This window comes from Planococcus citri, chromosome 4 (assembly GCF_950023065.1).
Source record: "Planococcus citri chromosome 4, ihPlaCitr1.1, whole genome shotgun sequence".
In the NCBI taxonomy this organism is placed as follows: Eukaryota; Metazoa; Arthropoda; class Insecta; order Hemiptera; family Pseudococcidae; genus Planococcus; species Planococcus citri.
Window position 1 is genome coordinate 26,581,941 of NC_088680.1, and position 25,066 is coordinate 26,607,006.

At 34.4% G+C, this 25,066-nt stretch overlaps 1 protein-coding gene across 3 annotated transcripts in view; it reads left to right on the forward strand.

Annotated features, from left to right (window-relative positions):
• Positions 1-25,066, forward strand: part of NfI (Nuclear factor I) — a 171,366-nt gene that overhangs the window by 17,276 nt on the left and 129,024 nt on the right. The window contains exon 1 of one of the 3 annotated variants that reach the window (XM_065364375.1): positions 10,001-10,643. The exons of 1 other annotated variant lie outside the window; for it this stretch is intronic. In XM_065364375.1, the coding sequence (XP_065220447.1) occupies positions 10,641-10,643 (3 nt within the window). In that variant the 5' untranslated portion in view covers positions 10,001-10,640. Of the gene's footprint in view, positions 1-10,000; positions 10,644-10,970; positions 11,431-25,066 lie in introns of those variants that run through there. One more of the 3 variants, XM_065364369.1, reaches the window with a different exon arrangement.

The window sequence follows — 25,066 nt, forward strand, 5'->3', positions numbered from 1 at the left end:
TGGTGTGACGTATCGATTCCTGTTAATATGAGGTCGCCAAGTTCGAATACTTAAGTAATTTTTTGAATTCGACTCCTCAGTGGCTCTCCTTTCTCATTTTGAAAAAAAGTAGATGACTGCGTGACAGTGGCGACACTGAGGGGAGGGGGGGCGTATCTAACGTAAGAAGTAGAAGCAGCTTTGAAAATTTAGCGGATAAGGTGCCACCTTTTAATTTTCGATTTTTTTTTTCAAGTTTTCCATATTCCATGATTTTTGTTGTTTTTTACCAATTTTTATATTAATGAGTGAAAATCTTCGTCGGTGCCGTTCGATCGTTTGGTTCTTTTTCCAACACCATAACACAGACTAATTCGCTATTGTAGGGGTATACCTAGGTGTATCTTCTTTGGTTTTGTACATGGATGCTAAATGGAAAGAGGTCGTTCCCAAAGTGCTGATACGATTTAAACGATCGAACGACCTTGTCGATAAATTACGAAAATATCTTTATTCATAACAACCAGCATGTACCGTGCTCGTAATACAGATACGTGTACCTACGTTCAAAGCGACCAGGTAGGGGTCTGCCCTGCCAAGCTCTAATGCATCGTACATATTAAAATATAAAATACACATAGATAAGAAATTAAATCGTAGAGCTTAAACCTAGCACGACACAGCTCATAAACTCTAGGTACGTATAGGAGAGCCGCAGCCTAGCAGCCGGGTCGCGATCAAGCACTCTAGGGGTAAAGGCAGAGTACACCTATACGATTTTGTTACTCGTAACACGAATCGAAAATTCCGTTTACGATTATGTATGCGTTGATGGCAATTGCAGTTAAAATTGAATTACGTGTTTGGAAATAATAAATGCGTGTACAGATATCTAAAAAAAAAAAAAGAGTGTAGATATTGTTACTTTATTCATTATTAAAACTCGTGTAGATACGTCTTCGTTTCGAAAGAGCCACTTACATTTCCTGTGACATCGGACACGTTGACGATGCGACGACGACGACGACGATGATGTTTTTCATTCTACAATATCGAATTCTCGGAACCATACGATGAAATTTTTCGGCGGACTTATTCTCACGATTTTCAGCACGTACAACTATATCTACGTATACCTCTACCTACCTACGTATAAGTTTATTGATTTATTCGAATTTTTTTGTCCACTTTAGAGTTCCGACACGTCCTCGTCCCTTTTTAACCGCAACTCGCGCGCAAATCGATCATAAGTTGGTCGTAAAAATTACTCGCGTTTGTACCTACCTCGTAGGAGACCTACACATGCCTATACGAAATTGAGAAATCTACGTAAAATCGAATATTTATTATCGATAATTAATCTGTACACTTTGATTCACGAGTTTAGTTTTAGTTTTTTTTTTATTCTTCTTCTTCTTCGTCTTTTTTTTTTTTTTTTTTCATAAAACACGAAATCTCCGTTAACATCTTTTACATAATTTTATGTGTGAAAACCAGTTTAACAAGTTTTGTCGCTATAAAGGTTTTTTTTTAGATAAAAATTTGTTTGCAGCGACAAGACGAAGTTAAACAGTAATGAAGTGTTTTGTCTTCGAGAAGACGTTTCGATTTCGATTCATATAACGATGTGCAAAACGAGAACCGGAAATCAAAAGGGTGTGGGGATTTGAAAAGTGAGATGAAGATGAGCTTGTGAGGTAAGACGAGGTAGTGCGAGGTACTCAGTTATAATCTACGTATAGATGTTTTAGAATCGTTGTTTTAAAGAATCCAGAAAAGTGGAATAGGTCAGGGTATCTGTCATTGGTTATTTAGCTACAGTGAATTTGGCCATAAAATGAGTTAGAATGATTATTGATCGTAGGCTTAATGAATTTGAAGTGGAAAAGTTCTCTGGAGGGTGAGCTTTTGGATGAGAAGGGGGGGGGGGGAGATTCACTCATAAGGTTTGCAGATTAAATGGCAAAATTTACTCTTTCCAAGGTTCTGAATAGATTTTGTTGGTCACGTAAACAATTTTCAATTTTGAATCAATTTTTGAACGTTGTTAGAATGGGTTTTCAAAAATTAAATCAATTGAATTAATTTTTGGGAATTTTTTTCTAAAAATTTGAGAATTTTTTTTTTTTTTTAATTTGGGTGTTTTTAATTACAAGATTATTACACCCGTAAAGGGAGGGGGGTTAGATTTGGATTATGAGGTTGATATTTTTTATTAAGGAGATGAATTTTTGTATTTCAGGGGGTTCGTCAGGGATAATAGGTGGGTTTTCTTTTATCTGTAGTGTAAGTCTGTTTTGTTTTAATTGGGGACTGTTGAAATACCTATGTGCTGAATGGATGTGGGTTCGTTTCTGCAAAATTGGCATGGGGGTTTTGGTTTAAAATAGATTTTTTGATAATCTATCTAGTAAATTTTTGGTACAATTTTGAAACTGAGAATTTTTCTCTCTCAACTTTGGAATAATTTTTCGTTTATGAATGAATTTACGTAGAATTTTGGGATGGTTCAGATTCAGAAGTTAAACTAGGTGAAAATTCGATTGTATTTGAAATTAAAAAATGAAAAATTTCATTCGAGTTGAAAAAATGAAAATTAAGTAGTTAAGTAAGAAAATCAGGTCGGAGAAATTAAAATTAAAATAAAATTTATCACGTGAAAATTGGGTTTTATTCAACATTTAAAATGGAAATTCGCCGAAAATTTATCCGGTAAAAATTTGATCTGATACAATAGGTATAAAAATCGAAATTTGTCAAAAACTTGTTTGGTACAAGTTCGATTTTTTAACCAAAAATGAAATTTGCCAAGATTTCATCTATTAAAAATTTATTCTATTCCACCTAAAATTGAAATTGAAATTGAAATTGTTAAAAAATGGAGTAAAAAATTCTATATTTTTATTTCTGCATGAAAATGAAGCACAAAATTGTAAAGATAATAAATGAATTCGATTTACTGAAAATCTAATGTGAAAATTCAGCTTTATTCAAAGTTGAAATTCAAATTAAATTATCTAGAATTGAAATTCTTTTTTTTGGGGGGGGGGGGTGTTTATTCAATTCAACTTGCATTGAAAATGTACTGAAAAATTATTTGGGTTTGATGTTAAAATTTTCAGAAAATTTTGTAGTTGAAGATTTGAACTGATTTGAAAACAAAATTCATCAACAACTTTTAAAGTACCTAAAAATTTGATCTGAATTGAATTTCGATTTATCGAGTTTAATGCAAGTTCGACTTCGAAACCAAAACAGAAATTTTCCAAAATTTTATACATTAAAAATGTAGATTCAAATTTCAAAAAAATTGAAAGGAAACCTGAAATTAAACATTAGAATTTTCAAACTAAAAAATGGATTTCATTTCAAAATTTAAATTCGCCAAAAATTCATTCGATTCAAATTCACTGATTCGAAAATTGAAATTTGAATCATCTTGGATTGAAAATTGACTGAAAAAATGCTTGATAAAAAAATGATTTAGATTCAATATTATATTACAATTTGCAGAAAATTGTTCGGGTAACAATTTTAAAAGTATAATTTACCAAAAATTTATCTAGTGAAAATTTAATCTAATTTGAAATTGAAATTTATCGAAAATTTCGCTTAAAATTGAGAGTTGAATTCGGAGTGATTTAAATTTCTAATTAAAAAAAAGGAAATTTTCGGATAAATATTCATAAAGGAGGGGAGGGGGTATTCTAGATGTACTTTTGAGAGTTTTGACCTTCAAATCCTTCATCTTCATCCTTTTATGGATTTTTGCACCGATAGTTTTTGACTTTCCAATTCTCCCTTTTTCTTTTCCTAATTTTTTTCCATTCTTTAAATCTTTCCAAATTGATTCGGGAAGTTGAAATTTGGCATGAAGAATATGTCCCAAATGTACCAATTCAATTTTTTTGAAATTTATGGGATCTGTTGCAAATTTTAACTGATATAGAATTAAAATTTTAAAAAAATTTCATTTGATGATTCGATTTTGTTTGAAGTCTTAATATTAAAACTGATTGTAAATTTATTGAATGGGTAAAAATTCTACTTAGGTATTTGGTGAAAAATTAAAATTGGAGTTTACGAAAAGTTAGTTTGGTTTGGGTGAAAACATAATTGCTGATTTTAAATTTACACTCTTATCCAAACATTCACATTGAAAAATTGTGCTCAACTTTGGATAACGGTGAAAATGTTGGATATTCACTTGGTAAAATTCTATTAGGCTTCCTAAAATTGAAACTAGAATTCACGAGAAAATTGAAAATAATATGATTTCAGTTGAAATTAAAATTCACTGAGAATTCATCAGGTAAAAGTTCAGTTGGATCTGACATCAGAATTGAAATTCATAGAAATTAAATTTGGCAAAACTTGATCGTGTGCCAATTATTGTTCCTTTTTTTGCTGACTTCTGTATTATGGTGGTTGCTCTGAGATGATTTACTGATCGATTCAAAGTCTTTGGGTGGTGTAAAGGAGGAGAAGGGAGTCAATGAAATTAGACCCGATTTCAGAATATTCCCGTTGACTTCTGAACGGAAGCACTACTTACATTTTTCATTTAAAAATTTTCTCATACAATTTATTCAGCTGTCGAAATTTTTTATTTTTTCAACACCTCGTAAAAGAAATTCATTCACGGATATAAAAACATATATTGTTTTTCTTTCTCGACTCCGCGATGATGGTGAATTGTCTAAATTGTCTAATTAGTACAACTTCACAATTCCACATTTTATAATGTTATAAAGAAAAATAAACGCACGTAAAAAGACACCGTCGTCGTCGTCGTCGTCGTTACGTCCAAAGGAAATATGATTTTTCAAAAATAACTCATAAAAACGTACACTGTTCGTACACCCCGCACATACGAAAACGTCTCTGAGAGTTAGGTGGGTCGTTGAACTCGCGTATATGGTGGTAGCCTATGCATTGGAAGATGTAGTTGTTGTACTCGTAGATGGATACGCGCGAGCGTTTTCAAAAGGGGGTTCGGAAAGAACATCACGTCAAGTTTATGTGAAGTGTAAATGTTCTAAAATACTCGGTATACTTACTCGTTGTACCTCGATGATGAAAAAGAAGACAGAAGAGAAAAAGTGACTGTGGCTTTCTTCGTTTCTTCCCGAAATAGCTAATTGTACCGTATGAGCTGTAAGGCGTGTGTATGTAAAGTTGCACTGTATGAGCTGTATTCTCTATGTTACGAATTTAATCGAGTATTGAAGGTGACGTATAGAAATGGAAATAGGTGCCGGACTGGTGGCTCCCGGATTCTGGCTGTTGGGACTTTGAAGTTGAACTGTTGTCTGTAAAGTCATGAGTAATATGTACTTATACTTTACGAAAAATTATCATTTAAAATAAATTAGTACCTATTGGTGTTGGCGGTGCAGTGTCATCAGAATGAAACTATGTGTATACGAGTAGAATTTATTGAATTTTCTAAAAGATTTTTCAACTTGGTTCAACATTTTTTCAAATTGTCAATTTTTTCACTTTTTTTTTGCTAAAAATAATTTTTTACGTCATCATTATTACTTTCACCAATGCATATGGTTTAAAGAGTAGAAGTCGAATCTTAGGACGACCCCACAAAAATAATTCATTAGCTCGCCTCACACGACTCATAACTTCATACGTAAGTTATGAACATTGTCCTTCTTCCTAATCCTAATGTTAAATTCATTTTCTCGAAACTCGAATTTAAATTCAAAACAATTGCAATTATATTTTACCTACGTCTTGTCATGTGCTTTTTACTATTTTTCATTTGTTTGAACAACGACTATAACTACATTCGAAGCATAACAAGTGAAAAACGTGATCCGGTGTATAGGTATTAAATTAGAATGCACTCGAATGACTCGAAAAATAAATAACCGAAACAAACGACGCTGCTTGAGCCAAAAAATAAAATTATCAACTTTTGTTGTTTATTCCTATAGTTTCTCTGGAATAGGAATAGGATATTGGTTTGACACATTGAGTTAATTTATCACAAATTATTTGTACCTACCTATAAGTGCAGGACTATTGAGCACCTATTTTCCCCTTGCATACGTTTGTGTGAAATATGTAGATCAGCCAATATGTATGGTTGCCCAGTGGGTCAAATCCAGTTTGCATTAGATGTACGATTTTTGTTGTGAACCAGGATGAGTAAATTATTGCGTTCGTTTTTTTCTTTTTGACAATTCGAAAAGGGAGCAAGTGTTTTTTAAAAATGTGTTGTTTTTCTGTCTTATTAGGCCAACTTTGAATTTCAATCAATGATGAATAGAATGATATCTAGATTAGGATAGATAGCGAAAAAAAGTCGGCAGATTTTGATCAAATTTAATAGAGAGCTTCATTTTGAGTTGAAAGTTACCCAGAAAAAATTTTGGTTCCAGAAGTGTGCCTGGAGGGGAAATGTGAGCTCTCAAAGAAGGGGCATTTTCGAAAAAATTGTGTTTTTTTGCTCAATGCTCTATCCCCTTCACAACCTGTTTTGAGAAAACTGGCTACCCCTAATGAAAGTGTTTGAGATTCTCCTCAGAGCCTTTGAAATTTGTTTTGAATGTCCGGTGACACCTTGGTAAATCTTGGTGACTGCTTGGTGACAGATTCACCATGAAGCCACCAAACCCAGCTTTTGTCTTTTTTATGGTGAATTGTTGGCGAAGAAACCCACCAGAATGTCCTCAGAGCCCTTGAAAACTAAGAAAATCACCAGAATGTCTTCATGACCCTAGAAATTGTTTTTTAATTTTTGGTGACTGGTGAATTCTGGTGACCATGTGGGTTTTTTGCCTTTTTTATGGTGAATTTTTGGTGAAGAAATGACCAGAATATCCTCATGGCCCTTGAAAATTATTTTGAATGTCTGGTGAATCCTGGTGACTTCTTGGTGACAAATTCACCAGAAGTCACCAAACCCAGCTGTTGTCTTTTTTATGGTGAATTGTTGGCGAAGAAACCCACCAAAATGTCCTCAGAGCCCTTGAAAACTGAAAAAAATCACCAGAATGTCTTCATGACCCTAGAAATCGTTTTTGAATTTCTGGTGACTCTTTGGTGAATTCTGGTGACCAAGTGGGTTTTTTGTCTTTTTTATGGTGAATTGTCGGTGAAGAAATGACCAGAATATCCTCATGGCCCTTGAAAATTATTTTGAATGTCTGGTAAATCCTGGCGACTTCTTGGTGACAGATTCGCCAGAAGTCACCAAGTGGGTTTTCTGTCTTTTTTATGGCAAATTGTTGGTGACAAAATCACCCAGATTGTCCTCAGGGTCTTTGAAAATATTTTTGAATGTCTGGTGACTCCTTGGTGAATCTTGGTGACAGATTCACCAGAAGTCACCAGGTGGGTTTATTGTCTTTGTTAAGAGTAATTCTTGGTGAAAAAATCACCAGATGTTGTCATGACCGTAGAAATTTTTTTATAATGTTTGGCGACTCCTTGGTGAATCCTGGTGACTTCTTCGTGACAGATTCGCCAGAAGTCACCAAGTGAGTTTTTGTCTTTTTTTAAAGTGAGTTAATCAACAGAATGTCCTCAAGACCCTACAAATTGTTTTTGAATGTCTGGCGACCCCTTGGTGAATTCTGGTGACTTCTTGATGACAGATTCACCAGAAGTCACAAAATGGATGTTTTGTCTTTTTTATAGTGAATTGTTGGTGAAGAAATCACCAGAATGTCCTCATGACCCTAGAAATTTTTTTCGAATGTCTGATGACTCCTTGGTGAATTTTGGTGACTTCTGGTGAAAGATTCGCCGGAAGTCGCCGAGTGAGTTTTTGACTTTTTATAGGTGAGTTTATCTTGAAAAAAATCACCAGAATGTCCTCATGACCCTAGAAGTTTTTTTCGAATGTTTGATGACTCCTTAATGAATCCTGGTGACTTCTTGGTGACAGATTCACCAGAAGTCACCAAGTGAGTTTTTGACTTTTTAAATTTTACTCAAGTGTCACCATTTTTCATTTTACTGTTTTCACAACTTTTGGTTTGCATTTAGGTTCATTTCAAAAGAATTTCGTACAATTTCAAGGTTTTTGAGCAGAGGATTAACGATGAAAAATTTCTTGATTTGTAGTAGATATTCGTACATTAAAATGCCTGTACAGGGTGTCCAAAAAATTAGTGACCAAAATAAAAATTTAAACATATTCGAGCTTAACTGAAAAAAAAACTTCAGATGAATTGATGGAACATTGGAGGAAAAGCTGAAATGCACTTTGCAGCTCAAAAGTGGATAGTAATGTGGATGTATCGAAATGTCAGTAAACTTCAATTTGAAAATTTGTAGTCTAATTTGCAAATTAGAGGGATATGAAAAAAAAAAATGCTGAAGATGAACATGTTGCCTGTCTTGAAAACTGAAGGGGCAAACACACAATTTGAAGGGTGGAAAACAACTCGTGTATTTTTCGCATTAAAGGTGGGTGGTACATGCATTGAAAAGTGAATAAAATTTGATTGGATGAGTTTTTGCATAACTCAAAAAATGTAGGTGTTATACGAATTGCGTAAAACAATTTTCAAAAATTTCTCAAAAATCCAAAATTTAACATTGGAATTTTAAAATTGTGACGTTGGTTTTGTTGACATTCGAAGGTAAATGATTTTTTTTCGCACCCTAGATCTTCTTTTTCATTAAGTACCTAATGAAAAGTTTTCAAAGTAAATTTCAGGTAGTTGTTGAGGTCATAAAAATTTGAAAAAATTCACGACCATTACCTTTAGGTTACCTTTAGTTACAATTTTCGAATCAAATTTCAAGTTAATCGTTTCAAAACAGTAAAAAGTGGAGCAATGCTTCTGAAAATCGCGTTCTTTAGCTTGGGAGCCTATCGCTCCTTGAATGAGGACGGAGAAGTGTTTATGTGCTCAAAAATCATCATTTAGTAGTAATAAATAAAAAATTTAAAAAAACATTCGAAGACAGATTTACCATGTTTACTGAGCTAGAGCTTTTAGAATGTCTTGAAGTTGATAAAAAAAATGAATTAAAAAATATGAGTCTCTCAAATTTCAGTTTTGCACACAAAAATTGTCATATTGAAATTTGTTCATTTTGCGATGCAATAAGAATCTGATTTCTCGGTCTGTTTATTATTTTTTTTTTTTTTTGAAAATCTAATCGTAGCTTCTCCAATTTGAATGTTTTACGATCCAATATTCTCTTTCCTCCCCTGCGATCAAAATTATGTTGGGTTCCTTGGTTTTAAAGTAGAAATCATCGTTAATCTGAATTTTTTAGTAATATGTTTCATGTACCTACATTTTTACCTTGAGACTTTTCAGAAGATTACTTGTATTGTCGTCCTTGGCATTCACATTGACCTAAATTTTTCACAATTTTTTTTACTGGTGGACAAAATTTTGGAATTTTTAAATGAAATTTTGTATATGTGTTCACATTAGTCACCGATCACTGATCAGTTTGATACTCGGTTGAACCTGAAAAATCCTTCAAAAAATTTGATTTTACCGAATTAATTTTTTCCAACATCAAGTCGAAAATTTGACATTACTTATCATCCTTCTTTTCCTTTGAGCAGTTCGGTAAATTCCTTTTCACGTATTTCATCGTCGATCGTATTAATATTAAATTTCGGGCTCCGTAGAGACGTAACGGTCAAAAATTTGAATTTCGAATCCGATGACGTCATTGGTCGTCGGCTCGCGAGCGGCGAACGCTGCGCTGACGGTTGGTTTTCATGTGTATAGGCGCGATATTTAAACTCAGCTAGTTTATTTTGGCGTTGGCGTTAATACATACACCGCACACCGGGATAGCATCTGGGCGAGAAGAGAGGCGAACGGGCATATAAGTAAGCGGATAGAGTATGATGAAGTCAGAGAGTGTGGTACAGCAACGAGAGAAGAGAGGCGAAGCGAGGTTATAAACGCACATAGAGAGACTCATAGTGACTTGGGGGGCACGAGCCACGAGCCTGGCAGACGAGCCACGGGTATTTAGAGAGAGAACGCTTTTACATAACGCCGTTTAATACGTACTACTACGTCGGTCGAGAAGAAGTTTTTTTAGCATAGAGTGGTTGTTTGGTGTTGGATTTACGTTAGCTGGTGTGTGCTGCTGCCACCATCATCGCGGATCGCGGAGATCATCATCATTCGGTAGCGTATTAGATTAAACGACGACGACTATACGACTACGACTACGGCGACGAGTTGGATCAGAAGAGCAGAAGATGAGAGAGGTTCGTCGTCGTAGCATTCCTCTCGACGACGGTGGCGGCCAAGACCACTAGTCATATGCATAAGTACGTGAAATCCATCTTTGTACTATGTGCTCGCGTATGTCCTAGTCTAAGCAGTGATTGCCGATACCGGTGTGTTGTGTGATGTTACGGTACGTTACGTTAGGTTAAGTATACGTTACGTTGAGCAAAAGTGTTGTATTCGGTTGTGTTTCGTTTCTTTATCTTTTTTAATCGCTCAAAAGTGCTCCAAATCGAGGTGTTTTCTATGATTACGTAAAATGCGCGAAAATCGAGTTTCATCGTCGAGTTAGTTTCAATAAAGCTCGAGCTTTTGGCTCAATTTTTTTCGAATAGTGTGATCGCGGTGCATTGAGCTGCACCTATAGTGTCATCCTCCTAAGCCATCAACATACAACTCGGAGGATTCTCAGGACCAGTCATGGTAAGTTCGCAATACCATACGTATCTTCCTCCAGTCGAGAATTCTGCCCCTATCTAGCCTGTACTCTCGACCTGGAATCAAAGGGTTAAACTCGATGCTAACTTGTCGTCGTCGTCTTGGTCGTGTAATTTAGAGCAAAAAGCACGTGGCTTCTTGGGAGGTTACTAATTGTTCCCACCAAAGTCCGCAGTCTCCGCCTCGAAGCATACCCGGCCTAGAAACACGCTCGCGCCAGCATCTTTCTCGCTCTCCTCGCCCTCGCAAGCTGCCTGGCGCGCGTGCGCCTTCTCGCTCTCGTTTAATTGCAACTTGCTCGGTACTTGTGCGAAAAATTTTCTACGTATCGTCCTTCAGTATCGGTAATCGCGGGTGTACACCCAAGTGATTCTCATATGTTTGTATACTACGTCGCTTATCACTAACTCTCTATCGTGTTTCCCTCTAATACGTTGTTATCATCGATATCGATATCGCGCGACCTGAGACTGAGAGTATCGCACCTGAGCACCCAGACCGCGTGTATTTCGATACCTACCACCACCGACACCGACTAAACCACACTTCGATTTCGATTTCGACCTCGTTCACTAACTAGCTATTGCTTATTTTGTCGTCTGTGTGGATTTGATATACTTACACACTGGTGTCCAGCATCGACCTTCGGATTCACGATATCGACGAATTTGGCTATATCGGAGATAGGGCCATGTTTATACCAGATTCGTTGCGAAGTTGTATGGTCGAGCCGGATGTATCCACCTATTTGCAAGCTCCATCTTCCGGACAGGTGTGTGGAAATTTTTTCATTTTCAGTTTGTAATTTTTTTTAAAATGTTTTTTCTCCGATGTTCGTGTTTGTGGTATACGAGTTTTTATTTTACGCTTACTCATTTTGTACCTATCCTTTGAGTGATGGATTTGGTGGAGAAGTGACAGCTTGTTGCTATGTCTTGATTGTTTTTCTCATGCATATGTATATAGCTGATCTTGATCTTTACCGAAATTTTTGGATTTTAATGCAAATACGAGGATGACTTTTTGAATTGATATTTTAATCCTAAAAGTGTAATTGGTTAATGCCATACCTGTTTTAAATGTGCCTAATGATACGCCATTGAAAAGAAAAAAATTGGACGAACATGTTGCCTATCTGAGAAATTCAAAGGGAAAGCAGTCATTAAATGGAATAACTAATTTCAAATGGTGGTTCTAATCATAGAAATAAATGATACCTATTTCAAATAATAATATTGACAATGACTCAGTTAGTGCCTCACAATGTTGCTGAATTGGCTCATCCTAAAAAACTTCTATTTCTTAACTGATTTTTTTCAAAATTAAAAGCAGAATACCAGCAAAAATTGTTGAATTTTGATCGAATTTTTTTTCTGAGTTTTGCAGATAGAACGAATGTTTAAAAAAAAAACGTTTTAAGTGGTGGCAATCTTCAGATTGTTTCATTGCTTCAGCTACTTTTTTGTATTTTCCCATCAATGTTTTGCAACTTAATGGAAGTGGTTGGGAGAGGAGGAGATGAATACCTTATATTTCTCATCTTGAATGAAATGATTCTACCTTTCAGTTTTGAGATTGTGCTAAATTTTTGTTTACTCAACATCGAAAGGCTTTTAGCAGGATAAGAATGGTGACACCCCCAGTGACGTGTAGCCAAGGAGGCGAAGGGGGGCATTGCACTCCCCTTGCGAGTGAAAATTTAAAATAAAAATAATGCAAAAATGGACTTTTTTCGTTTTTTGGGCCCATGTTTTCAAAAAATGTTTGCTCTTGCATTTTCATTAATCATCGCACTTTGCAAAAGGTTTTCAGAAAATTAGCTTTAAATTTTGATTTTTCGTGCTTAAAAATCTGATTTTGCCTCATCTATGAGAAAATTTTGGTCAAAGCTTTGGACACCCCCTCCCTTTGAAGGTCTGGGATTTTCTGACTGTCTGGTCCAAGTTGATCTTTGAGGTTTAGAAGTTCATAAGTGAAAGTTTTGGCCTCCCTAGAATCCAGTTTTTTTTTTTCATAGGTTGGTTATGTTGCCAATTGTAGTTTTTCATGATCAGATTTTTCTCCTGTGGATGCCTTTAATTGAATATATTCCTTCAACTTTTCAGGTGAGTACTTGAAATGAAGCGTATTAGAGACTATTTTTGAATACCTACTTATATGTACCTATTTTGAGTTTTCAAAGTTATGTTGATTTCATCTTTCTTAGAGACCTGCAACAACCAAAATAAAATACCAGAATTTCAAAAATTGACGACTGAAATTTCAGAATTGTCCAAAGTAAATTTCTAATTCTAATATACCTATAATTTTATTAGGTAAAATCTGATTTTCATATTTTAATTAAGAAATAAAGATGTAATCAACTTTTTGAGTCACACTTTGCTCAACGATCAACATTCAGTCCCAATCTCAACAAAGCTTCTCAAACTTGGGACGATTTGACCTAATTTTTTATAGGGTGTAAAGTAAATACTCGTAAGTAATTGTGACGTCAGGGGAAAATTTAGATTTTGAAAATGCCAAATGGAATTCTGCTGATGATGAACGCTTCCAGATTCGCTGTTTAAGACTCAATGTGAAAGATTTCAAATAGGTGATAATTTATTCACAAAAAAATGAGGACATTTCCTCTCAAGAATGACTGATTTTTATTCGATTGGTCGAATTGTCTCAATTTCTACTTTTTTTTAAACGATATTTCGTGTGGATTTTTGAAAAATCCCGTTCAATTTTTCGTAAAAAATTCATTCAGAAACTAATTTTCGAAAATTCGAGCTAAACGATGGGGAAAAGGAGTGAGCATTAGGTACTTGATTCTGTGAATCCGAATTTGGAAGTCACTGGTAAAATTTCTGCACCTATACTTACTGGGTATGCATCAGTCCTGCTCGTCTTGCTTTAGTGTGTGTGCCTTACTTCCCTGCTTCTGTCCTGCTCTTTTGACATTTTTAATGAAATTTTTCTTTGGAATTTTAAAATTAGGTCTATTATTCCTTCATAAAGTAGGTACCTACTACCTAGGCACTTCTTGTATGATAAAAAAGAAATTTGAAGGAGTTTTGACATCACCCCCTCTCCTCTCTTCCCTCTAAAATTAAAGTGTTTGAAAATTTTTTCAAAGTGACCTATTCTCTAAATCGCATTCAACGTGATACTTGGGTACTTAGTACTTACTACCGTGGTAAGCATTTTTTTCTTCGCCGTTTCACTTGAAAATTTTTTTATAAAAATAATTAGGAATCATTAAATATAAGTGCAAAGATTTCGAAACTACCTCCGTGATTTAGATTACCTGCTTGTAATGTTGCCTTGTCCCTTCGATTTTCATTTTAAGCAGAATACAACATCATATCATTAGTTAGATATTTTGGATATTTTGAAAGGTTCTGAAATCAACTGCCAACATCTTTTCTCACAGAGGAAACATCTGAATCAACAGTTCCAGGTCCAAAAAAAACTAGGTTGAATGAGTGCAGTGGAAATATCCTACCTGCCAACATTTTCATGTGTTGAGACTTTTCTTTTCTCAAATCTTGGTAAATTTTTTGAACTGAAATTTTGGTGTGGGTGAAAAAAAAAATCAAACTTGTACCCCATTGAGCTAGAAATACAAAATTTAGTAGATATACATTCTACATAATTATGTATGCCCCGCCCTTCTGATTGAAACAAAATTTTGTTTTGTACTGCACTTCTGCACAAATGATTGAAGACGGTTTCGAGGTATCCTTGACCTGGAGCTTCCAGCCATTCAGCCCTTTTTTTAAAATTCCAGTTCATCCAAAAACGCTCCAAAATTCTTCCAAATTATTGAACTTTAACACGTATGAATAGAAATGATGCATTTTAGAAGATATTCGACTTTTCACTTGCAATTTTCCCAAATTTGGTCCAAATTGTGAATTTTGTGTGAAAATTTTGAAAAACAATCTGTATTATATAAATATGATAGGTAATTCAATCCAATCATAAGTCCTCTTCAAATCTTGTTTTTTCCTTGAAAAGTTCACTTTCTTTGAATTGAGATTCCTCAACTTACCCTTTTGGTTCTATTTACGTAATTCGAAAATTCTTGAAAATTCGCTTGTAAAACTCTCGCAAAAAAAATCACCATGGCAGAATTCATCTCCTCTGCAAAAAAAAGACGTAGCCGGTTAGAATTTTTTTTACCTTAAACGAAAAAAAAATTCATCTACATGGAAGAAGCTACTGTTAGGTAAATTTACGTCCCTAACGCTACCCATATTATAATGTAAAAAAAATTACCATGGAAACGAGTCACACTGTCGAGCTCGTATTAGTAATAATATATCAGGTTTTTTGGAATATTTTAACGACGAGGTCAAGGGTGTAGTTTATAGAAAACATCTTTTTATTATAAGAAGAAGATTTGTCTTTGAAAATATGATACCTGTATAATGTTCATAATCCTGTTCGCGAAATACGAGTAAAAAAAATCCGCATCAATCCATACCATGCCGGGCGGAGATTTTGAGACGATTTGCATTAATTTACATGTGACAGTGTTGCAACAAAAGATAACGACGAAATGGTCCCATAATTTGGACGTCGAGGTGCAGTAAATAAAATGCATTTTTACCTGAGTGAGTCGAAAATTGAATTGATTCGTGTGTTGCCCTAGGTCAATTGAGGAAATATTTATTGGCATTGGTCAGAAGGAAATTTTATCCATGGCGTGCTGGTTTTATCCATAGGGTGTTCATTTTTTTTTTTTTTTTTTTTTTTGAAATGAATAGATATGTATAAGTCAAAATAATTGAAGGATGTACTATTTTAAAAAATTCACTCAAAAATTAAAATTCCAAGCTTGAATTTTGGCATAATTTTTGAAGACAGAAAAGAAGGATCCTCTGCCAAAATGGTCTGTTCGACTTGTCAATATCCAGAATTTATGTATTTTCCAATCTCGCTCTATTTATTGCATTATTTTGGTGTAAAATATAAAAAATTATAGTTTGGAAAAAATGAAAATGAAAATGGGTGGAAAAGAGGGGGTAAATTGAAAATTTTGTAATAACCAAAAATATTCCCTAGTTTTTAATGTACAATATTCGTTTGAATATTTTTTTTCAGAAGGAGCCTTAGGTGCGAACATAGGGGGGGGGGGATTCATGGAATACTTCAGTTTGGAGAGCAGATCTCCAAGCGTACCTAGAGTATGACTCAGTCTTAAAATTTCCTATTTTCAATGCAATTATCTCCCAGTCTTCCCCTTCCTCCTCCTTTCCGACATGATACGTGTTACATATCTGCTATTTATAAGGCTTTTTTCGTTGCAATTGACCACTTCGATGCATCTCCGAGACCAAAATTATCTATTACCGTATTTTTAATACTCGTATATTACAGTATAGATTATAAGATGATAGATGATTACGCGGGCGCGAAATTTATATGGGTAATTTAACGGCGCTGCGATCGTAGCAGGTCGGACTTGATGCGATAAAATTGAAAACGCTTGTTTTCGCTGAATAATTTGCATATAGTGTGTCGTAGTATATGTACATAAAAAGCTTCTTTTACTAAAAGTTGTTTTAATATTCTTGTTTATTCTGAGTGAAACTATATTACCTATAGTGCGCGACTGCTGCGATATCAATATCCATATTATGTGAGAAGAAGAGGCGATAGATGCTCGCGTTAAGGGCCAAGAGGGGGTACACTCCGATAACCAGAAAATTGCGCGCGGATAATCGCATTTTTTTCGCCGCTTCTTTCTAACGAACGGCAGGTCGACGAAGGGGGAACTTCTCTCATCTTTTCAGTCGTCTAATAGGTTCGCGCCGCAGCATCTCATAACAGATTAGTGGACGACCTTGATCCGCCGCAAATAGGCCACGGTTAATACTATACACTAGCTTTCGTACCTTTCGATAACGTATCTCTGCAGAGCATCGGTTTCTGGTCGAAAATTTCGCGAAAATTATGCTCCGAGTGCCCTTATACTTGAAATCAAGAATGACTAAATTTTACCTACCTATCGATTCGTATTCCAACTTCTGCGATGCGATGGGCGAATTGATCGATCATTTATTATTGTTCTCGACGTTGAACGAAGATGTACCTACTACGAGTATAATATATGAGTACAGGTACTCGTATTATCGATCAATTGCTAATGCTGCTGGTGTTGTTGATGATGCATAAACGAGCATCGATCGTGGTCGTCGGTGGCAGCTCATTCTCGCCATCATTATGCATTTCAATTGATTTTCATACCTTCGTCGAAACCGGATAAATTAGACGAGTCGTTCATATATTATATACGTATAGACGTACGCAAGCATGAACGTAAACTTAAACTTGTCCTAGGAATTTGCCAGTATATTATAACTATAACCATCGACCATGGCGCTATTATAATGCACCATCCAAAGTTGTACGTAGTAATATACTTACGGGTTTAAAGGCAATTTATCGCGCATATATTTACTTATGTATAGTGTTCGTTTGGTTACGATTTTTTTCCTCTTCTGTTCTCTTGTTTCATCAATTTTAAACGCGTCATGCTACCAATTCAGGGTACCTAATACCTATTCATGTAAAACTAATTTTATTAATCGTTTTGCATTATTGCATTATCAATATACCAACATTTGAATACGATTGAGAGAGGAAGTAGCGATCTAAGGGGCCTATTTCTGCAATTTTCTGACATTCCTGCGAGTAAAAAAAATTCTCCACTCAAAGCCATTTTTTTATCAACGAAACTTTGAAACAGTGAGTTCAGATTAGGTCATTTAGAGGTCTTGTTTTTGAAAAAGATAGAATGGATTGGATCGAAAAAATGGTTCTTGAAAGGGTATGAGTGGGGAGGTACAAGAAGTGAAGAAGAGGCTTCGATTTTTCAGCGTTCGTTGACTTTGGGAAATTACATAGGAGAACTTTCTCCAGCTTATCATCCCCCTTCCCTCCCTTCACCTCATTACGTTTAAAATTGAGATTAGAACTTTCCCAACTTTGTTTACCTCTGATTCCCCCCTCCTTTAAAAAAATCAAATTTTTCCAGCCATTGGCCAGATGTGGTTCGAACAAATTTAAGAAGTAAAGTTATAAACAAAAATGAAGAAATGTTGAAAAATTTTAAATTTTCAACAACGATTATTTCATACAAAATATTTGAATTTTTCCATTGATTTGGTTATGTTTCCAAAATTTCACAATTCAATTTCTATATTATTGAAAATTTTTGAAAAATTACGCAGGGCAGAAAGGGTGAAAAAATTATCAAGTTGGAAAGACAAAATAATATCATTTTGGATGCAAAAAGTTGATTTTCATAGTTTCAGGAAATTATAATAATTTCAAAAATAGAAATAACGGCTCGAGTGGAGCGCGGTTAAAAGCTTTTGCAATAATTAATGATTCTTCAGGAGTAAAACAACATTATTTTTGATGCGAGAAGTCAATCTTTGGTCAGAGGAAGGAAAAGAAAAGTGATCTAGATCGAGCAAAGTGAGGACGAAACCTCTGAAAAACGGATACAGTAATTTGAAACGCAAAATATTATTCTTGGTGCAAAAGGTTCATTTTCATGACTTCGACATTTTTTGTAGTTTTCAGGAAATAAACACATTTTCAAAAATAGGAATAAGGCTCGAGCAAAGCGAAGTCAAAAACTCTCAAAAATTCACAATTCTTTATTTTTTCAGAGCAAAATTTAATGTTTTCAAAAATAACCAATTTTGGCAAAAATTAGAAATTGTTTACGAATTTTTGACGAAATTCAACTTCGTTTTTATCAGCCAACAATTTTTACTGTTTATGCAATCAATTTTTCTATTAGCCGCACATTCCAATTCTACTTTTTTAAATTTTTTTATTTCAAATTAAACTGAAAGATGAAAGTGTTTAAAATGGAGGAAAATTTCAAAAATTAGTAAATAAATGGAAATTTATGAGTTGTAGTTGTTGATGAATGAAATTTTCAAACTGACAGCGTTTCAAAATTAGTAAGGTCCGATGTTGTTACCAAAAATTTGTGATTTCTCTATTGTGGAGACACCATTACTTCTCATATTCAGCAAAACTGAAAAGAGCGCTCAAATGAACCTAATTACAATGTCCAAGTGTAATAAGTATAAAAAAGAATAACCAAATCGTCATTAATATAAATGAATTAGAACAAACATAATCCAATTTACAAGCTTACAGGATAACAGGAATGTAATTCCCAAATACATATTTACTTTGGTTTGATTGAGTACTCGCAAGTACATATATGAAAATTAAAAAAGAAAAATTCTTTATCCAAGAATGGGGAACCCTGTTGCCAGGTCCTGTGGACCTCGCTTGTTTTCCACTGGAATGAAGAAACCTTATTTTGAGAAATTTCAAGTATTATTTTAAATGTGAGATCTAAATTTTTCCTCTCTTCAAACTTTTGTCAGAGATTTTGAAAATTTGTAATTTGATAAGTAAAAATCTATGGTTTTTTTGGTACTTACTTACTTACTTACTTAATTCTGTAATTTTTCCAACTTAAGTATACCTTACACACAAATTCTTTCCAACCAAGTACATATTCCCAAGTTTCCCAATTTTTTTTTCAACTCATTCAATTTATTACAAAAATTCCCTTTTCACCAAAATTTTTGTGACCGGTGAGGGGGGTGGGGGTTAGCATGGCAAAAGGTTTTTATTCATTTGCACCGACAGCATGGAAAAATATGATGATGGTGATGATGAGGGAGGAAAAAGTAAGTGAATTGAGTTGATTTGAAATGTAAAAATGCCAACTGGGTTGTAGTTTTGAGGTTAATAACCAAGATGTCATTCAACATGTCGTATAAATTTTCATGACTTTTATAATCTAACCTTATTTTTTGTATTCATTGTGAGAGTAAAGTGGTGACGAAATTTCTTGTTCAGTTGTTTAAACGTCTTAAAGTATTAATTACCTATTCGTAGGAAGTGAAATGTTGACGATTTTTATTTTAGTGAATTTTCATTCAGTGGCTAAAGAATACAAACCATACCTATACTTAACTATAGCAGAGCATGGTCAGTTTTCGAGTAATCTTATCATACGTTATAGATAATAATAATAATAATAATATTTAATGAACAGCAATTTTTAAACTTTTTTAAAAAATTTCTGTTTATTTTTTGTTCATTTTTTGAAATGAAGTAAATTTAAAATTTTTACTTGCTAGAATGCTAAAATAATGTCTTAACGACTTTTTTTTTTTGCTAGTTTGCTGTCACAAGCTCAAAAATTCGCATCGAAAAAGAGAAAAAAAACAAACACAAATATTTTTCCATTTCAAGATTTAATATTTTTTTCAACTCATGATGCAAAATGGACTAATAATAAGAGGTGACATGTCGAGCAACTGCTAGGCTTAAATTTTGGGACCCTTTGAAAGATTTCAAAATTACCATTTCAGCTCAGTAATGCCACTTTTTTCAAAAAAAAAATATATATCAAAATTATTTATTCGTTCATTTATTTATTTATTTATTTATTTATTTATTTATTTATTTATTTATATTTTAAATCGAGCTGCAATTCAAAATTTGAATTTTTTCAGAGCCTAAGAATATTGTTTTTTTTCCTCTACAATGAAGATCCATAAAATGCTACGTACATACATGTATTTGATAATCAATAATAACAATTTCCTTTTCCAATGTTTTTAAAAAAGTGAGAGGAAGTATGAATTTCGTTTAGAAAATTTTCAGAACCTGATTTTTTTCAACAAATTTTTTGCATTATTTTAAATTGTGTGAAGTTTGAATAAGGACAGGGCTCTGCCTTAACAAATTAGATCTTATTTGCTTAAAATCAATTGAATGTACGTATCTCTACCCATATGAGTTTATCGCCAATCCACTAATCGACTGTTATTTTTTGTTTTTGTTCCAGGTGAGTACACATTTTCATCGTAAGCGTAAGAGACCATCGTAATGAGTAAGTTGAATGTTTATGATTCATCAAGGACGAAACTAACCTAAGGAAAATGCGCCCCAAATTTGTCAAATTTTGAAAAAATCGGCAAATTTTAAAATTCTTTTTGCGTACTTAATAAAGAACCTAATTTTTCCTACTGTTTTGGAACTTGATTTACACTTCTTTGAAAGCGTTATGCCTTCCCTTCGCTCGTGCTAAATCAAACTTTCAAAAAATCTATATCATTTACTCTCAAAAAATGTTTAAATCAAAAAATAAACTCCTCTCATAAAAAATAAACGTTTTTTTTTACTTCTCGAAACTCTGTTTTTCTTTTTCGAAATTCCAATTTCGAAAAACTACAATTCAAAACTCTAAGATTTTAAAATCAACATGAAAAAACATTCCGTAAACTGGGGTAACATTGAAGGATTTTTCAGTATTTTTTATGTTTAGAGGTATAAATGGCGGAGGTAGGGGAAATGTGTGTGGTGCTTTTGATAAAGCTATGTCAGCACTACGTTTTGGCGGTTACAGAAGTTGCCTACCTTTTTCCTGTCAAGCGCAAGAGCCAAAAGAAGTGCCCTTCAAAGTTACCCAGCGTTTGGGGTAACTTTGAAGACCCCTTGAAATGTGCTTCAATCAAGGTCAAAAATTATCAAAAACATGAGCATTCACTTTTTGGTCACTTTATACGCGTCAAGCACTTACAAAATGATCCATATTCACAATTGAATTTATGAAAGAGTGCTCCAAAATGATAATTTGGAATTTTTCTAGTTTTCAGGCGTTTTTCATGCATTTTGGCCAATTTGACCAAATTTTATGATTTTTTAATGATTTTAGAGCTGTTTTTCAAGTTTTCACATCGTTTTTAACAAGTTTACAAGCATTTTCATGCATTTTTGTCCAATTTTACCAAAATTTAATGATTTTTTTATAGACTTCAAAGTTACCCCAGTTTGAATATTATTTTTTTACTCCTCAGGGAACAACTTTGGCACATGAACAAATGCGCTAATTTATAGTCGGGAGATGTATCAACACATCTATAATGTCACTTGACTCGTTCTTTGAAAATTCAAAATTCCAGACACCCAGCTTTTCATGTTAATTAAAATTGATAAAAACAGCACTTTTTTCGCTTGCTTTTTCACTGGTGTTGGAACCACTAGTTGAAAATGATAACATAGGAAAAATAATCGCCAAAGTGTACTCTATCCATTCCCGGTGTCAGAATTGTTCCATACTTCATAGTTCCACCGCCATGGAGCATAATATGATGAAAAACCGCACCCTTCAATGTTACCCCGCGATTTCAATGTTACCCCAGTTTACGGTTGTACTTTTTCACCCATCAAAATACGAATTTTCGAAAGCTTTTGCCTTCAGTTTCTTCGGACCATGTTTGCTTTTCTTTTTCAAAGTAGAAATTTCTAAAAAAAAAAAAATCATTCAAATTCTAAAATTGATACGAGTACAAAAAAAAATCAAACTTTCTACATAAAAAAACGAAGCTCATTCACCTATCATAATACGAATTTACGAATCAGATTGTTCGAACCAATTTGCTTTTTTTTAAAAACTTGAAATTTAAAAATTCACATTCAAATTATAAAATTTTGAAACCGAAAAAATCAGTCTCTTTATACATACAAAACAAGCTATGCACTCGCCACGCTCAGGCTAATTTGTTTCTTTTTTACAAGATGAAAAATTCCATGTTTGAGGCTTCTAAAAATTGAACAAGGAAAACGAAATTTTTTAAATAAATCATGAGAAGACCTATTTATAATGTTAACTGACTGAACTGGCAGAATTGTTTTCTAAAATTGGTACCTATTTTTTTCTCTTATCAGTGGGTAAATTTTCACCTCCCTCCCCAACAAACCCTTTAGTTTCGTACTTATGATTCGTGCCAGCTAGAATCTATATTATTTACTTAAATATTTGTAAATTGAAGAACAATCGCCTGAATAGGTATTACATATTTTTTTATGTACTTCAACCATTATAGAATCAATTACCGGTTTCTTCATTCTTCTTCGAATTATTTCCCTGCGAGAAATTCAAGATTTTATTTTTTTGATTCAATCTTAGAGCCTTTCAAAGTTACAATGGGTCGCGAATATTTTCACAATCACTCTAGTAGGTACCTATACTGATTACGGAAATTCTTGCGTTTTTTATCTTGACAAAAATTTCAAATTGATGAAAAGTATCAATTTTATAACATTTTTTTGTGCATCGAAAGTAACAGAAGAATTGAAATAGGTTACCAAGTGATGATTTGGAAAATTTTAGAGGGCTTACCTTAAAATTTTAGAAGGCTTACGTTGGAGGTACCTATTTGAAACATTTCCTAAATAATGAAAAATATTTTTCGGGATATCTTTAAAGCTACTTAGGTATTGATTAATTGCTTCAAAAAAGTATTTGATATTCCCAAAAATTCGCTCAGGTCCTAAACAGCCCCATCGTGCTGCACTAATTGCATAAAGAGCAGGGATAGCAGAGTGTTTTCGAAGGTTTAAAAGTCAAAATGAATCGAAAACTCGGTCACTATAATTTCTTAGCTCAGAATCGATTCACAGTAAAAACAGCACACAAAAAAATCCATACCTCTCAACTTGAGGGATACCAACCTATTCCTCCGAGTAAATATTTAAATAAATTACCTACATCCTACATATATAGAAAACTCTCAATATACAACTATCGACGTAAGCAAACACCTATATGGCGAAAATTTGTTAAAACGAATAACGAAGAAAGAAAACAGTCGGGGAAAAAGACGCGTAAGTTATCGCGTCGCTATAAAAATACCACCTATGCGGGAAAAGTACACGAAAGAGTATAAAGTAGGAAAATCTCTTTTAAAGCTTATAATAAAGTTGACGTGTTAACGCCATTGGCTGATATGTGTGAACTATGCCCGCACACACACACACACACACACACACACATTCATCACAGCAGCAGCAGGGAGCAAAGAAACGAGAGAAAAAAGAAGGAAAGAAAGGCTACACCAAAAGGGAAAACTCGCAGAAAAAAGAAAGAATAATATAGAAAAAGAGGAAAAACACCTGGCCGTTGAAAATTTCCCATAAGATACGACAGTGTGTTCGTGTTGTGTTACAGTGTGCATGGAAAAACGGCGTATACGCGAGGTATAGGCGGTCGTCTTAGGATAGATGGGGGACACGTAGAAGGGTATTTCAATAAAACTATACGCTATAGCGGAGAAGTCGGTTTGAGAAACGGGCACCCTTATCGTCGTCGTCTTGACACCCCCGATAGCGGTTTAGTTTACACCCCCCGGTGTTTTTCGCTTTCGCAGGATTTGCTCCTGCTGCAGGGTAAGCGATTGCGCAGCTGATAGGAACATGGTGTATTTCCATGTTATCTTCATCCATTTCGCTGTGTCGGTGTACGAGAATTGCGCGGGTACACGGTGGCTCTCGCTCTGGCTGGCGTTTTATGTAGTTTATTTATTCGCCTCTCTCGGCCTCATCACCGCCACATCCACCAGTACACCGTGTATACCATGAAGAAGAGACTGTACGCGGAAAAAGGACCGCGAACAAGAGGAGGCTAGGAGGCGATACGATATCGTCGTCCAGGATTGGCGCATACATTGTAAACGTAGGCGTGGTTACTGGTCACGCTTTACATCGATTTTTTTTATTTTACTTTTATAGTATTCGGCGTTGCTTTTTATTTTTCTATTCTTTTACACGTTGTTGTTGGTACCAGGGGGGATCCTCTCGATAGAGTAATTGAACACCGCGTCGTCGAGATATTACGATAGACTACCACGATGAGCAATTTTATTCCACCATAAACGCGATTGTTTCATCTCACATGTAGACTTAATTTCGTGCTACATGGTACTTCCATATACGCGGAAGATTGCGCTTAGTATAATTTTATTTATTTGGTTTTTTTTTTTTGGTATGTACTATGAGAGAGACGAACTCTCCGCAATGACGTTCGGATAGTGTGCCCATGCCCTGGGACTCGTGTACGTAGACTTTCGGCGGCATTCCCTCACTCTAATCGTGGCTTTTTATTGGTAAATGCGGATATTTATCCGTCTCCTACCCCCTCTTCGCCTCCTGTGTGGCCTCTTCTGCACTCGCATGTCCAGTGATCGGCGAACTTTTAATGTGACCGAGACCGACCCCGTCATCCTGCTGACGAATATGTAACAGTCGTGCCACACCAGTCGCGTATTAATCGTACATGCACATGCATTTCGATTATATTCCATTTATACCAATTAAGTGGTCGATTTTCAATTTATAAATATTTTTTTTTTTTGGTTAAAATATTCGTCGTAATATTTTTATCGAGTGTAATTTTTTCAATTTATTAAATTTTTTTTTGAAAGCTTGGTTAAAATTAAAAATTAAAATTTTAATAATTTTTTCTTTTAAATTGTGGTGTGTTAATTTTTCGGTGTGATTTGTTTCTTTTCTTTTTTTGCTTGCCC